The 15,592-nt window shown below is 33.7% G+C and overlaps 1 protein-coding gene across 1 annotated transcript; it reads left to right on the forward strand.

Moving 5' to 3' along the window:
- The first annotated feature begins 3,508 nt into the window (after positions 1 to 3,508).
- On the forward strand, positions 3,509 to 8,967 carry LOC125420591 (patatin-like protein 3). The gene is made up of 9 exons (XM_048467224.1): positions 3,509 to 3,524; positions 4,057 to 4,063; positions 6,381 to 6,492; positions 6,703 to 6,890; positions 7,105 to 7,276; positions 7,411 to 7,557; positions 7,923 to 8,228; positions 8,545 to 8,717; positions 8,907 to 8,967. Exons 1-9 carry the CDS (start codon positions 3,509 to 3,511, stop codon positions 8,965 to 8,967), a joined length of 1,182 nt encoding a protein of 393 aa, XP_048323181.1.
- The last annotated feature ends 6,625 nt before the right edge of the window (positions 8,968 to 15,592 follow it).

Raw genomic sequence — 15,592 nt, forward strand, 5'->3', positions numbered from 1 at the left:
ATGAAAGACCGGATTGATGGTGAGATGAAGAGCACTAAGATTATCACAATACAACTTCAGTGGCCTGTCATACGAGATACCGATTTCTTGCACCAAGTGAGAGATCCAAGTGAGTTCAGCGGTAGCACAGGCCATGGCTCGATATTCAGCTTCTGTACTTGAACAAGCAACAATAGGTTATTTTTTGGAGGACCAAGAGATCAAGTTGGCACCAAAGTAAATGCAAAAACCCCTAGTGCTGCGTCTAGTTAAAGGGCAGCCCAGTCCGCGTCAGAGCAGCCTTGAAGACAATTGGAGCTTTGTTTTAAGAAACGTAAACCATAGTCCATGGTACCACAAACATATCGGAGGATACGCTTAATGGCCAGAAGATGTTGCTGTTGGAGGGTTTGAAAACACTGACACACATGATTAACAGCTTGCTGAATATCTGGCCGTGTAAATGTGAGATATTGAAGTGCTCCCACCAGGCTTTGATATTCGATTGCATTGACAGGAAGATGATCATGGCTATGAAAGGTTTGTTTAACAGAAATTGGGGTGGCCATGGGCGTAGTGCCTAACAATGTGGCCCGCTGCAGAAGATCATGAGCATATTTGGTTTGAGATAAGAACAAACCACTAGAAAAAGGCCAAGCTTCAATACCCAAAAAATAACGAAGAGAACTAAGATCCTTTTGTTTAAGCGGGTGACCAAAGCAGCAAGTAAAGAAGTATTAGAACCTGTCAAGAGAACATCATCGACATAGACGAGGAGAAGAACGATGTCAGAGGTATTTTTAAAAATAAACAAAGAAGAGTCAGCTTTACTACACTGGAAACCCAAGCCAAGTAAACACTGTGAGAGGCGATCAAACCAAGCTCTAGGAGCTTGTTTGAGGCCATAAAGAGATCTTTTGAGAAGGCACACATAATCTGGGTTGGTACGATCAACAAATCCATGAGGTTGCTCCATGAAAACCTGTTCTTTAAGATACCCGTTCAAAAAGGTATTTTTTACATCAAGTTGCTTAACCGGCCACCCATAGGAAAGAGTGATGGATATGATCAACTGAATAGAAGTGGGTTTCACCACCAGGCTAAAAGTCTCATCATAGTCGAGGCCTTCAATTTGCGTGTAACCTTTGGCCACCAAGCATGCTTTATAACGATCGAAAGAACCATCTTCTTTGTATTTCACACGATAGACCCATTTGGAACCGACCACATTAACGTTCATTGGCTGAGGTACTAAGACCCAAATGGCATTGGCATAAAGAGCAGATAATTCTTCAAGCATGGCATTGCGCCATTCAGGGAGAGTAAGGGCGATCTTGACTGATTTGGGAACGGGAACAGGGGTTGTTTCAAGGAGAAGAGCAGTGTTTGTGGTATTATGAGGATGAAGCTCAATGATACGGTGGGGGTTTTGTTTGAGCTGATGGCGTGTGAGCATGGGATGATGAGGTTGAATGGGAGATTGAGGGGAAGGAGATGGTAACGGTGGGAAATCTAAGTCCAGAAATAATTGAGAGGAGATGTCTTGAGTGGGATTAGGAGGAATTGTGATGGTTGTAGGAGACTGTGGGGATGTGAGGCTGTGAGTTTGAGAGAAATGAGAGGTTGCATATGTGAGAAGTCACGAGAAGAGGAGCTCGGGTTTGGTGTTGTAGGTGAGGGTGGTACCTCATCAAAAAGTGATTGGGAGTGAGTGAGGACCGATTGTGATGTAGTGCAGCAGGGGTTAGGTGACATGGGGGTGTGTGTTTGAGTGGGGACCGGTTGGGATGGAGGGCAGTAGGTGGTAGGTGAGAAAGGGAAGACTGGTTGTAAGTGGATTGTCTCATCACAACATTTGGTGGGTAATATAGGTGTTGTGGACTGGTTCTTGTTATATGAACTGTTGGGTAAAATTTGAGTGTCGTGTGAGCCTTGGTCCTTGGGTGTGGCATACCACTCATCAGCATTAAAGAAAGTAGTCAGTTTAAGAGATTCCTGTGAAATAGAAGAAATATTAGTTTTGAAAGGAAATAATGTTTCAGCAAATACAACGTGCCTTAAAATAAATACTCGATTCGTCTTTAGATCCAAGCATCTGTACCCTTTGTGAGAAGGACTGTAGCCAATAAAAATACACGGATAAGTTTTCTTCATAAACTTGTTATTTCCCGATTGTCTAAGATATGGATAACATCTGCAGCCCAGAACACGAAGACCCATATAATGTGGCAATTGTTCATATAATTTTTTATATGGAATTTCCATTTTTAAAGAAGAAGCTGGCAGTCTATTTATCAAATATGTAGCAGTCAAAAAAATATCTACCCAATATTTAGGTGATATTTTAACATGAAACATCATAATCAAACTTGTTTCAACAAGGTGACGATGCTTTCGTTCAGCTACACCATTTTGTTGTGGTGTTCTTGAACAAGAAATTTGATGAATAATACCACAATGATCCCAATGAGATATAAATATCTGTGATTGAAATTCACCGCCACCATCACTTTGAAAGATTTTAATTTTTTTATCAAATTGATTTTCAATGATCTTCTAAAATTTGAGAAAAGTATCATAGAAATCTAATTTCCTTTTTAAAGGATAAAACCAAGTGAATCTACTGTAATCATCAATAAAAATAACGTAATATTAAAAACCTTGAGTAGATAAAACAGGAGCAGGTCCCCATAGGTCACAATGTATCTTATTCAAAGGGGCAGTAGAAAGATTATTGGAAGTACCAAAAGGAAGTTTACATTACTTCCCTAACTGACAACTTTCACACACAGAGGAATTTGTTATCCAACTTGAAGCATAAATATTTTTATTTTTATCTAAGGTTTGTAAGAACTGAGTGTTTGGATGACCCAATCTGAGATGCCATATTTTAGATGAACCACCTCCACCTTTTATTGCTGCCAACGCTTGATTGTAGCTATCATCATTCAAAGCATACAGTCCACCTTGTCTACGCCCTTTGGCTATTATTTAATTGTTGAGGTCCTTAATCAAAAAACCAAAAGAGGTGAATTCCACACTACAAGCATTATCATCAGTCAGTTTACTAACTGAAAGTAGATTTTTTTTGTCAATTCTGGAACTACCAAGACATTTTTTAAAGAAATATTTTTCTAACAAGATTTAAATGTAGTGTTTCCAATATCAGAAATTGATAAAGCTCTCCCGTTATAACATCTGATCCCTTGTAAGGTTTAGAAATTGATAAGGTACATGGGTCATTAGTCATGTGGGATGTAGCTCCAGAATCTGCAAAGAATGTGGGTTCTTCTTGAACTTTATGGGCAACATTAGCTTCATGGTGTTCACCGAGTTCATCTATAGGATCATATCTGTTCCAACAGTTGGAAACAGTATGATAGGGTCTACCACATATTTGACATATGACTGCTTCTTATTGAGAGGGTTTCAGGGTCTGAGTGCTATTAGAAACTGGTACAGAAGCTATATATATTATGGGAAAAATAGCTTCCACGGCCTTGTGTTGAAAAGTGACTTCTTCCACGAGATGGACAAAAAAGTTTGTAGGATTGAAACCTCCACGATTTGGCACAGAGAAGCTTACGAGTCCAAAACCACATCCACGGGAACTGAATCTGCCACCACGTCCTCTTCCTGTTCCATGACTTCGTTGGCCAACAAATGCATATTCTTGATTCAGGCCCTGTTTTTTTTTTCTGAAAAATTACTTAGAACCTGTTCATGAGACCTTAAAGAGAGAACAAACTGCGTGTATGTAGGATATGGGGGCTTTGACAACATAGCCAACCTAAAATCTTGATAAGTATGGCCTAATCCTCTAGATAAATGAAAGCATTTATCCAAGTCATTCACTGGTTTTCCAATTGCAGATAAATTATCACAAATAGAGTTAAAGTTTTTGAGATACTCATCTAAGGTTACAGATCCTTTCTTCAAACCCATCAAATGATCAGTTAAGTAGATTTCCTTCTCCTTCATAGCTGGCAGCAGTTGCTCTTCAATGGCGTGCCAAACATTAAAAGCTGTCTCCAGGCCGAAGGTGAAGCTAAGTACATCTACTGTCATTGTCCCGAGCAACCAAGTTATAAACAGGCCATCATTGTTGATCCATAGTTGATAATTTAGGTTACAAACTTTACTGCTTCCACTGCCTCCACTAGTTTCTATATGAAGTTCTTCTAATGGACATTCAGCATCAGTACTATGATGTAGAATTCCCAAACTTCGAACCAATGGAAGCATTTGTGATCTCCATAGTAGATAATTTGAAAAATCAAGTTTTAAAGATATCAAACTGGAACATTGATGAAAAGATTGGATGGTTAATCTTGGTTCAATTTCCAAAGCTACATTCAGATTAAGCTTTGGAGATTTTCCAAGCTCTGATACCATGATAAAAAACAAGAAAGGAACAAAAAACATGCTTTGTGTATATTGTATTACTTAACTGTTTACTGCACTTTTTTTTTCTTTCAATATTGACTTTTACAGCATTATTTATACAAGTATTTCACCATATGTTAGTTACAAGAAAAGGCAAAATAAGGATTACTAATGACAGATAATTACACCAACTACATCAGCTTTATTGCTGATAACATTTATCCTGCACCAGTTTTGTTTTTATCACTTGGAGGTGATTTGTTTGAAGCAGACTCTTGTTGATCCAGATTGTATGATGATGTGGCTATGCGATGACATGGCTGCTGACTATGATATGGCTACAGCACAGTCAGCCTACCATTTACATCTAAAGGAATCTAAGGGAAAACAACCTATGAGTTTCTCTCGCTAAGTATGAATGTGAAAAACAAAAAAATCCAATTAGAATCACAAATAGAACTCACAAAAACATGAAAAGGATCATTCTATAATAAAGATAATAAGTAGAAAGTGTTTGGATCTAACCTACAAAGTTCCTCACTCTCCAAACCACTAAAAAGCTTTATGTGGTCATCAATGGAGTTCTAGGAAGCCTCTTTCCCAAATTTTTCTAAGTGAAAATAGGATTTTAACAAAATTGGAAAATGTTGTTCGAACAATTAGAGTTAATGTTTGAACAATAGTAAGTACTAAATCACAAAATAGATAAGTGTTAAGATGTCGTTCAAACAATGGTAGTGCATTGCTCAAACAACAACAGATCCACCAATGTCAAAATGAGATGTGGCATGTCATTATTTGAACAAAAAGATAATTGTTTGAACAATGTCAAAATATAGTTGCAACGATAACTCAACATTATTCCAACGATGTCTGAATATTGTTCCAACAATGTTCCAACATGGTTTAAATTTAGTATTTTGACTCCCAAAAATTTATAAAAATTCTTTTAATCCAAAGTGAAAATATTCTAAATATAAATCCCAATAAAATAATAAAATCCAATGAAAACCATATTTGAATCTATCATAAAAATATAGTGTGAAAAATTGTGTATCCAACCACTTTATAATTATAAATAATGGTCTCTAAATCATTTATTATTCCTAATTGAGATTTATTCTTAATGCTTTAACATAGAGTAAACTGAGATTGATACACTTAATGATTTAAGTCATAAAAAATTGCTAATACATAAAACTTAACTCAATAGTAACATTTACATTGTGCCACCCCTATCCATTTCAATCATTCATTATGTGCAATACAAACTAAATAATTTATAATCATACACAGCGTCACACGATAATAAAATAAAGCATAGGACTCATTAGGAAAAAAAAAAAAAAAAGCATATGGATCTACATAAATATTATTATGTGTTGAAAGGTGAACGACTTGTTTCACCATATCATTTGTTTAATAGGCATATAAAAGTTCTTCAGGATGGAGACCAACGAGCAAGAGAATGTATCATATGGAATTGGTGTACACCATGTCATCATGAATAACTTTCAATTATCACAAACAATGTTGATAGAGCAATCTATAGTCATGTGTATAACATCAAAATAAAGCATGTAAATTATATAAATGTTTGATTATGAATGACTTGTAACACAACATTATATATCCATGTACTATGTACTGGTTACATAAAAAAACGTTTTTCACATAGCATGATCACTTGGAAGTGTAAAAACATTAAATTGCCTTTCAAAGAGCATGGCTCTGACTTAAGTGTAGAAACATTTAATTAGGTGGTGCTCCTCACTAGCTATATCCGGCGGTGCTCCTCACTAGCTATATCCTATCTTCTACTTGTGGCTGTACCGAAATAGTAGCTTGTCTTGTTCGTTGGCTCCAAAAACTCTTTCTCTATATAAAGAAGTTGATCTCAAGCAGCATCCTCACCGATATTTCCATTTACATATTAATCTTCGAAAGAAACTCTCCCACACTTATTTTCCTTTTATTTCAACTTCAATGGCCGCACACTCAGTTACCGATTTAAGAATTAAGGATCCAGTACACGGATCTCGCGTAACAATTCTGAGTGTAGATGGAGGAGGAGTTAGAGGAATCATCCCTGCAGTTATCTTATCTTACCTTGAAGCTAAACTTCAGGTAATTAACCAATCAATTTGCATGCATGCATGTGTTTATTTGGAATAAGTGAACATAAACGTACGAGATTTTTCACATGTTTTATTTTTAATATATAGTTAAAAGAACTAAAATTACCAAAATAACAAAAAAGTATAAATTTAGTAAATTATATAACAAAAAATGTACGTATATTAATTACTTGGACATAATATGTAATATAAATTGCAGGAAATAGATGGTCCGAATGCAAGGCTTGCAGATTACTTTGACGTAATTGCAGGGACGAGCACTGGTGGTCTTGTTTCGGCCATGTTAGCAGCCCCGGACGATCAGCACTACCCTCCTAGGCCTTTATTTGACGCCAAAAGTATTGTAGACTTTTATATGGACAAGTGCCCAAGCATTTTCCCTCCACGGTACGTGGTTGGGAAATTATTAATATTTGATACCTATTACTATACATATTATATTTACGACATGCATGACTATAATTTATAGTTGTAATTTTTGTCATAATTGTTTGACAATCGTTAATGTCTAATGTTGCCCTTGTCTTGGCTCTTGCAATATCGGTTTAATTTTTAATTATTATACTTTTTTGTTAAAAAAAAAAAAAAAAAAAAAAAACAGAGGACTTTTTCCACTACAAAATCCATTTCAACCAAAGTATGATGGAAAAACACTTCACGAGCTAATAAAGCATTATTTGAAGGGGACGAAGTTGCATGAAACCTTGACAAACCTCGTTATTCCTACTTTCGATATCAAGAAACTCCAGCCCACCATCTTTTCCTCTTATCAGGTTGCATATCTATCTTTAATTTGCTTAATTTTCTAAAATATTAGACTCTTTTTCTTATGTGTGTGTATATATATATATATACACATATATATACACGATATTTACTTAATATTTTTCCTCTTGCATGCATGCAGGTGAAGGATAATCAAAGCTTGGATGCTAAACTTTCAGATATTTGTATTGCAACCTCTGCGGCCCCAACTTACCTTCCTTCCTATAAATTTAAAAACACTGGAAAAGAATTCAATCTCGTTGATGGTGGTGTGGCTGCTAATAATCCGGTTGTTAATAAATTTTCTTAATACTGGCAGTTTTATTTTACTAGTTTTATTATATATATTATAACTTTATTTATTTGTTAATTAGATCCATTATTGCTGATATGACAATTGATAATTTATGCATAACTTCATTTAATTTTGTTATATGACTTTTTTTGAAATTAAAAATTTAACATGGAAAAGTAAATCTACTGTATATGACGATAAATGTGGGTCTTATCGATCAATGATGTTCTATAACATGATTAATGGTCACAAACAAATTAATATAGCATTTCTCTTCAGTTTATGGGTTAAATTTAAAAGCTAAATTAATATATTTATATTTATGTGTATATTAATTAATTAATAATTAACTGTTCCAGACTTTTGTTGCCATCACTGAAGTAGTGAAAGAAATTAGCAAGCGAAATCCGGCATTGTCAAACTTTGAGGCCACGGACTACAGTCCTTTTCTGGTGCTTTCACTTGGCACGGGTTCATGCAGCAGCGATGGATACTATGATGCTGGGGAGGCTTCCAAATGGGGAAGTTGGCAATGGATAATTCACGGCGGACAAGGTTGTCCTCTTATAGATTGCTTCTCTCAAGCAAGTGTGGATATGGTTGACTATCACATCTCTGTGCTTTTTGATTCCCATGATTCTGGATATAACTATCTCCGGATTGATGTGCGTAATTCCAATTCCTATCGATATAACTCATTTTGATTTATCTTCTTTCTTTTACATATACATATATATATATATATATATATATATATATATATATATATATCAGTTTATCTCTCAATAAGCAAGCATCTTTAAAAGAACAAGCATGGAAAACTTTTTCATACGTTTGTTATCCTGAATGAAATTTTCTCTGATAAGATAAAAATTATATATAAAAAGCAGTGTGTATATATATATATATATATTTAAAAAAAAAAAACTTTTACTGGAGTTTATATATATATGTATCCTAATTGTTGTATTTAATATATAGTACGACAAACTGACGAAGGAAGAAGGTCAAATGGATTTGGCTACTCAAGAAAACTTGAAAAATCTGAAGGATGTGGGCGACAAGTTGCTGACTCTACCTGTTTCACGCAAGAATTTGGATACTGGTAAACTCGAACCATTTGGAGATCAGACCAACAAGCAAGCCCTGGACAGGTTGTGCATTTTTTATCCCCGTTAGTAAAATATAGTCACAATAATAGATCTACTTAAAATTATATATATAAATATATACACTCACATACATACATATATAGTAACGTTGTAATATATCTGTCTCTTCTACCACCTACGTACTGAATTTTTTTATTTTTTATTTTTTATTTACTTTAATGATACTTGCAGCTTTGCAAAAGCCCTTTCCCGTGAAAAGAAGGCCAGAAACGATAGCTTTCTGAAGAAATAAGGAGCAGCCAATATCGAGCTTATATATATATATATATATATATGTATATATTAATAATAAATTCTCATATCTGAGAAACTCTTTTTATTTCCTATTTTAAGGCATGTAATAATAATTCTCATATTTGAGAAACTTTCTTTTTTATTTTAATGTGTGTAATAATACTAACATAAACTTATGCATACTGATAATACGTACGTATGTGAACATTATATGTAATTTCTATTTCCAGCATATTAAATAATAAAATAAAAGACATATTATATGTATTATTATTAAGCATGTATGTGTGGACATACATGATACGTGCGCCTTTATCTTCAATAATTTATAATTTGATTAAGTAGATAGACAACTTCATTTACAACTTTCCCAGAAAGATGCAGAGCTGGGAGGCCGGAAGATAATTATTCGCCAGGGGCAGAACGATGGTTTAATTGATTGATGGAGGATATTTAGATAAGTACGTTGTTAACAATTACTCGCCAAAATATACTCAAATTAATTGCATACAATCTTGCACGAGAACCTTTGTTTTGCAGGTTGTCCATAATATGACTGGTGTCGGCTTGGAGAGGAGCAGCCACGGTGCTGGTGCAGAAAGCTGTACAAGCACAATTATTATCTGTGCTTGCCTCGATTGTACACTCTTTTGGATCGGTCCAATATAGAAACAAGAAAGAATCTACAGATTATGACTTGGCTTCTCCTTTTTGACATCTCTGCTATAAAAGAATTTTTGCTACTTGTGATGATGAGGATGATGGAGAGCCAATTAATTGGAATCAAGCTTGCAATCTCCAGCTGGTAACATGATGGACAGCTCGACTACAGAAGTTGGATTCCATAATATTGTTATAAAGTTACTCCTTGTTAGAGAAAAATATAAAAACTTTTAGAGAGTTGATAATTCAACTTTTCTAACCTAGTAGTGAATTCCTATTTTCAATAGAATTTAATGTTCTCATTTTCTGTAGAGTTTACGATCAACAATATTTACACATGCTTACATTGTTCATCACTAACTTGAATACTAGAAATATATATATATATATATATATATATATTCATATTGATCAAGATGGGGATTGCAACTCGAATCAGCTAAAATACTAATTAATCAATGGTTTTAATTATACATCTGCTGTATTCTTGTTACTGTATATCCAATCAGCAACATAAAGATGATCCAATAATCGCTTAATCCATATATAATATATTGGTCGTGTGAGTATTTAGCTTCCAAATCTAATCTATCGTGAATGATAAATCCATATATGCAACAAATATGAAACTCCCAAATGATAATTTGTTGCGATAAATATTATATTTTCAAAGACTAATTGTCAATTTATCACAACTATTACTATAAGGAGATTGACGATAAAATGTATGACACAGTCAAATGAATAACACAGAATGCATATTCTAATAATCTTTTCAATTGAAATTATGGACTTTATAATTATACATTAATATGTACTTAAATTTTCTTCGTAATATGCGACAGTGGCAATTACAATCATGAAGTATGTAAGCCCATTCTAGAAACTAAAAATCAAAGTAACAACGTATTTACATGTTTCATATAAAAGTGCTACAATTATATATCATCTAAAAATGCAGAACGAAATTATAGAATAGAATAGGCTAAGTCGGCGACTTTATAGGGCAAAGAAACAGATATTAGGAAGGACCGGCTTCTACATATCTATATCTATATATAATTATATATATATATATATTTATATACACACTAAAAAAAATTGGAAATTTCCAGAATTACCCCAAAAAAAATAATTATTGCTAGTTCTAAACGGTACAACTAATACTTGCGACTAAAATCCAATGAACCAAATCCACGCTTCTTTGTCAAATCAAAGCACCGTGGTGGACCTTCGAAGGCCAAAAATAAATAAAATCAAATCGATAAGAATTTTGGAACCAGAAAACAAAAAAGGCAATTTATTGAACAAAAAACCATATGAAGGCATTATATCTTTTAATCATCTCATTCTTTTGGTTTGTGGAAGGAGGGGGAAGAATGGGATTGAATTTGGGTTTTTCTGAGCTGGTGGTTAAATAAACTTTTGGTTTTTTTGATTTGTTGAAGGGTCTTCGCCTGTGGTGGGTAAACCAAGGGGTTCGCTTCCTTGGGCTATTATCCGAAGCATTTTGCTGGTTTTTGGAACCGTCTGCACAATTCTAATGTCTATTTCATTTTGGAAACAAGGGATTTTGTCTGTTAGTCTTTTTTTTTTTGGCCTGAGCTAAGTGGTTTTTATCATTGCAGAATGCCAATATTGATAATCAGCATCTAATTTTAGTATTGGTTCAAACAAAAACTGCAATTTTTCTTTCGAGGAATCTTTTTTTCCCCACTTATTTTTTTAATAGTTCTTTTTGGGTTTGTTTTGGTAATTGAATTTTTGGAGATATAGTGTGCAAACATACATAATAGTTTTGGATTTTTGTTTTTTGTTTTAGTTTGTTTTATATTTTTTTCCTTAGAAAAAGATTATACTGTTTGTTTTGTAAAAATCATGCCTTCTTCAGTTCATGGACAACACGACTATCATTTATCAATAGGTTGAAGAAGGAGAAAGGTCTAAGTGTAAAAAGACCTTTAATACCCTTACTTTAAAATCATGTGCAGCTCACATGCTAAAATTGTTGAAGATTTTGACAAAAAAAAATTAAGAAAGGAACAATTGTGCCAGATCATGATGAATTTACGGTTTAACATGCAAGATAAGTTGTTCAGAGTGCAATTTCTAAGATTTGATATAGTTTGAAATGTAATATCAAAATTGTAAAATTGACTATATAGTTTGTTTCCTTCTTACCAAGATTATAATATCATAATCTAAAAATAAAGATGGGGGATTAATTTAAAACTGTTTGGATAATAGTAAAATTTATGGAAATTAATTCTTTGGAAAAATAATGGTTTTTATTTATTTTAAAAAGAAAAATATAGATAAGAAAATTATATTTCTATTTATATGAGATAATATATGGATAAAATGTTCACATCTTTGAAGGTATTGTTTTAAAAACTTTTAAAAAGTAGTTTTAAAATATAAATTTATTATATATTATTAAATTTTATTATTTATAAGTCTTAATTTTTTTTTTACTCAAGATAATATGAAAAAAAATAATTTTCAGAAAATTAAATTTTGAGAATTATTTTTCTTTCAAATTTTGACACTTTCTAAATGGGATATAAAAGAACATATAATCGATCAAGATATTTCATTAATTATAAATCATCATAGTTTTTAATTAGGTATATCGAATAATATATAGTAATTTGAAAATTAGTTTGTATATCACTAAATTTATATATTTAACGCATAAAATGATATTTATCAAATATCTTGATGTATATCAAAACCAACATCTTCAAAAAATCTGGATGTATAAGGTTTATCTCACTCATTCATCATAGCAGTTTCATTTCAATTAGTGTAATTTTTAGTTCATACAAACTTGTTAAATCATAAGAGAATAACTGGCATCTTAAATGCTGTAACCAACCATAATAGTGAAGAAGATGCGTGTTTGGTGCGTATTTTCAAATCGTTTTTTGATATTATAAAAAGATTAACGAGTCATTTTCAAAATGTGTCAAAAAGAAGTTGTTGTTATTGCTGATTTTTTTATATATATTTTTTTTTCTTTTCTTTCTTCCGTTCTTTTTTTTTTTTTGGGGAAAAAAAAAGTAGAAAAACTTTTAAAAATTTGAAAACAAACTAGAAATGGAAAAAGTTCTTAAGAAGTGTTCACTTGATTGTTTCCAATTTCAACAACTGTATTAGTAGAATTATCATTTCTCTCAAAATTCAGGTTTTTCTAATTTTTTTTTTCATGTAAGCCCACCTTTTCTAGATTTTTTTCCCTAATATAATATCAAATAGAATTACTGATATTTTCAAAAGTTTAAATTGATAGTGGTGCATTTTTTTTATAACAATATTTGAAAAATATTTTTGATTGCTATAAGTTGGAAAAGGGGCTCTAGCTTCTTCTTCTTTTTTTTTTTCCTTTCAATCTCATAGTTGGACGTCAACAGTCAATTAATTAGTGAAAAAATCGATATTTAAATCTACATTACATTAGAAAACAATCACTACATCCAAAAAAACCAGCATTATTTATACAAACTGATTTTATTTTCCAACATTTTCTATAAAACTGAAAGCTATTTCAGATTCCAGGATGTTATTATAATTAACTTTAGAAACAAAACAAAACAAAAAAGGAAAGAATTTCAGTAAATTGTGGGGATAATGTTTGAAATAAAACATGAATCCCACTGAAAAAAAGTTTGGAGTGACCAACTTTTGCTTGGAGGGATCAATCATATACAATATTAAATTTGTTTTTTATGATTTAAAGTGTGTGATCGTTATTGGAGAATCTGTCAGCTACCAATTGTCTTAAATGGGCTTTTTCTTGCATTTCAATCGACCTTCCTATATAATCATCTGTCCTAGTGTAACATCCCGTCCCAAAGTACACCGAAAATTTCTCAAATTTGACAAAGGTTGACCGAGTTTGACCGTCGTTGATCGAGAAGGAAAATGTTGACTTTTTGCTTCTAATGGAATTTTACATTGACCGAGGTACTGTTACGAAGTACACGTTGGCATGAGTTCATAGACTAGTAGCACGTTGAAAACGGAGTTGCAGATTGAAAGTTATGACCAAAATAAGTTAAGGTCCAAACTGTCCAAGGGGTGCCGGAGTTGACTTTTTGTTCATGCAAAGTTGAGTTTTGACTCATGCATGGTTGTGAATCACTTGTCGATATGAGTTCATAGACTAGCAGGACGCTTAAGTTAGACATCTGGTTAAAAAGTTATGGACATGCAAAGTTTTCCGAATACCGTAATATTTTAATATATTTTGACTTGAGTGAACAGTATGTGCCACGTGTCGTATTTTCAGCCAATCCCGTGAGTGAACAGTGTCACCCACGGGTGGCTTTTATTCTGGCTAAAACGCGTGAGTCGGGGAGGAGAGAGAAAGAGGGGAGGAGAGAGAGAGAAAGAAAGAGCTAGAGAGAGAAACCAACCGGCCACCGCCGCTTAGCCATTTTCAGGCCATCGTTTCCGTACACGTGCCACCCCACCTTGAAACCCACCTGAAAATCGGCCGGCCAGCCAAATATCACGGCCAACCAACCGCCGACGCGTATAACGCGTTCTGACAAAACCTTGAGAGCTGGGTTGTAAGAGGATTCCCCAGGCCCAAAGAGGACAATATCGGACGCGGACGGTCTGTGCTGTTACAGTGGTAATAATAATAAACTGTTAGATAAACCTAACCTCACAGTCCATGATAATAATAAACCGTTGAATGAGACCAACCTCACAGCACTGTGGTATTAATAATAAACAGTCGGATAAATTCGACCTCACGGTCCGTGCAATAATAAATCGTTGGATGAAACCAACCTCACTGCACGTGGTAAACCTAGTGTGCGGCAATATAATACTGAGAAACTCTAGTACTACATGGTACATCAATTAAAAACAACCGATACAGTATCCTTAAAATAATATTGTAATATCTCAAATACTTTTTCGAACAATACCGTATCGCGAGTCTTTATTTAATTTCCAAATTTATCTGCTTATTTAAATATTCCAAAAATTTCAAATCATCATTTCATATATAACCAGAAATACCACAGTGAAACATATTCACTATAAACCAATTTTAAGCATATAAAATTTTAAAAAACTTGAACATGCTTAAAATTATATAATTTTCAATCTGCTTTCTAAAACCAATCATTTCTAAAATGATTAAAAACCCAATTCAAATACTAAAATATTTTAATACCACAAGTTCACTTATGAACGCATTAGAATTGGAAACCATTTAAAATATTATCAAGCGTCACATAAAATGACAACTCATATTTATAAAAGCAGATTTTTATGTATATACATAAGCCACATTTAATCAAATGATATGTATGCAAATTATTCAAAGCACATATATATTATATTACACCCCAAACAATTTCAAAAATTATAAAACCACTCACAGTACTGCAGATGCTCACTCCTGCTCCTATGCATGCTCACCTTTAGACTCAACTCGAGTGCCAGTATACTCACCTTGGTCCAAAAGTTCCTCCAGTGATCGAAAAACTCAATTAAAGCTTCGACCAAATTTTCCATTGTTAGATCTCTCAAACGGTGAGGAATCTAGGCAAAGTAACCATGGAAATGAGCTCATAGGGGTCAAAAATAGTGGGACAGGTTTATGGGTTGGCTTGAAACGGCCAAAAATTGTGAAAATCAAGTGACCCACCTCTCCGGCCGCCGCCGACTTCGCCGGCCAGATCCTGGCGCGTTCGGCCTTCGTTAGCCATGAAATTTCACGGCCAAGCTCGCCTCAATGTGCTTTTCCTCCCTGGATGGCACGTGTAACGGCTTGGTGGATGGGATGGGTGAAAACGATGGTGATCCGGTTCGCCGTTAAACGGGTCGAAACAACCCAATTTGGACCCACGGGTTTGGAGGAAGAATTTCTCAGGTTTTTAAAATGAAATGGGTATTTTGGACTTTGGTTTCATGTTTGGCACATTTATTGAGGCTTATAT

The sequence above is a fragment of the Ziziphus jujuba genome, chromosome 7 (genome assembly GCF_031755915.1).
Source record: "Ziziphus jujuba cultivar Dongzao chromosome 7, ASM3175591v1".
NCBI classification, from domain to species: domain Eukaryota; kingdom Viridiplantae; phylum Streptophyta; class Magnoliopsida; order Rosales; family Rhamnaceae; genus Ziziphus; species Ziziphus jujuba.

Excerpts from the sequence above, each read along its gene's own strand:
- LOC125420591 (XM_048467224.1), top strand. Across the intron at positions 7,558-7,922 it reads GTGTGGCTGCTAATAATCCG|ACTTTTGTTGCCATCACTGA; the intron begins GTTGTTAATAAA and ends TAACTGTTCCAG. Across the intron at positions 8,229-8,544 it reads ATAACTATCTCCGGATTGAT|TACGACAAACTGACGAAGGA; the intron begins GTGCGTAATTCC and ends TTTAATATATAG.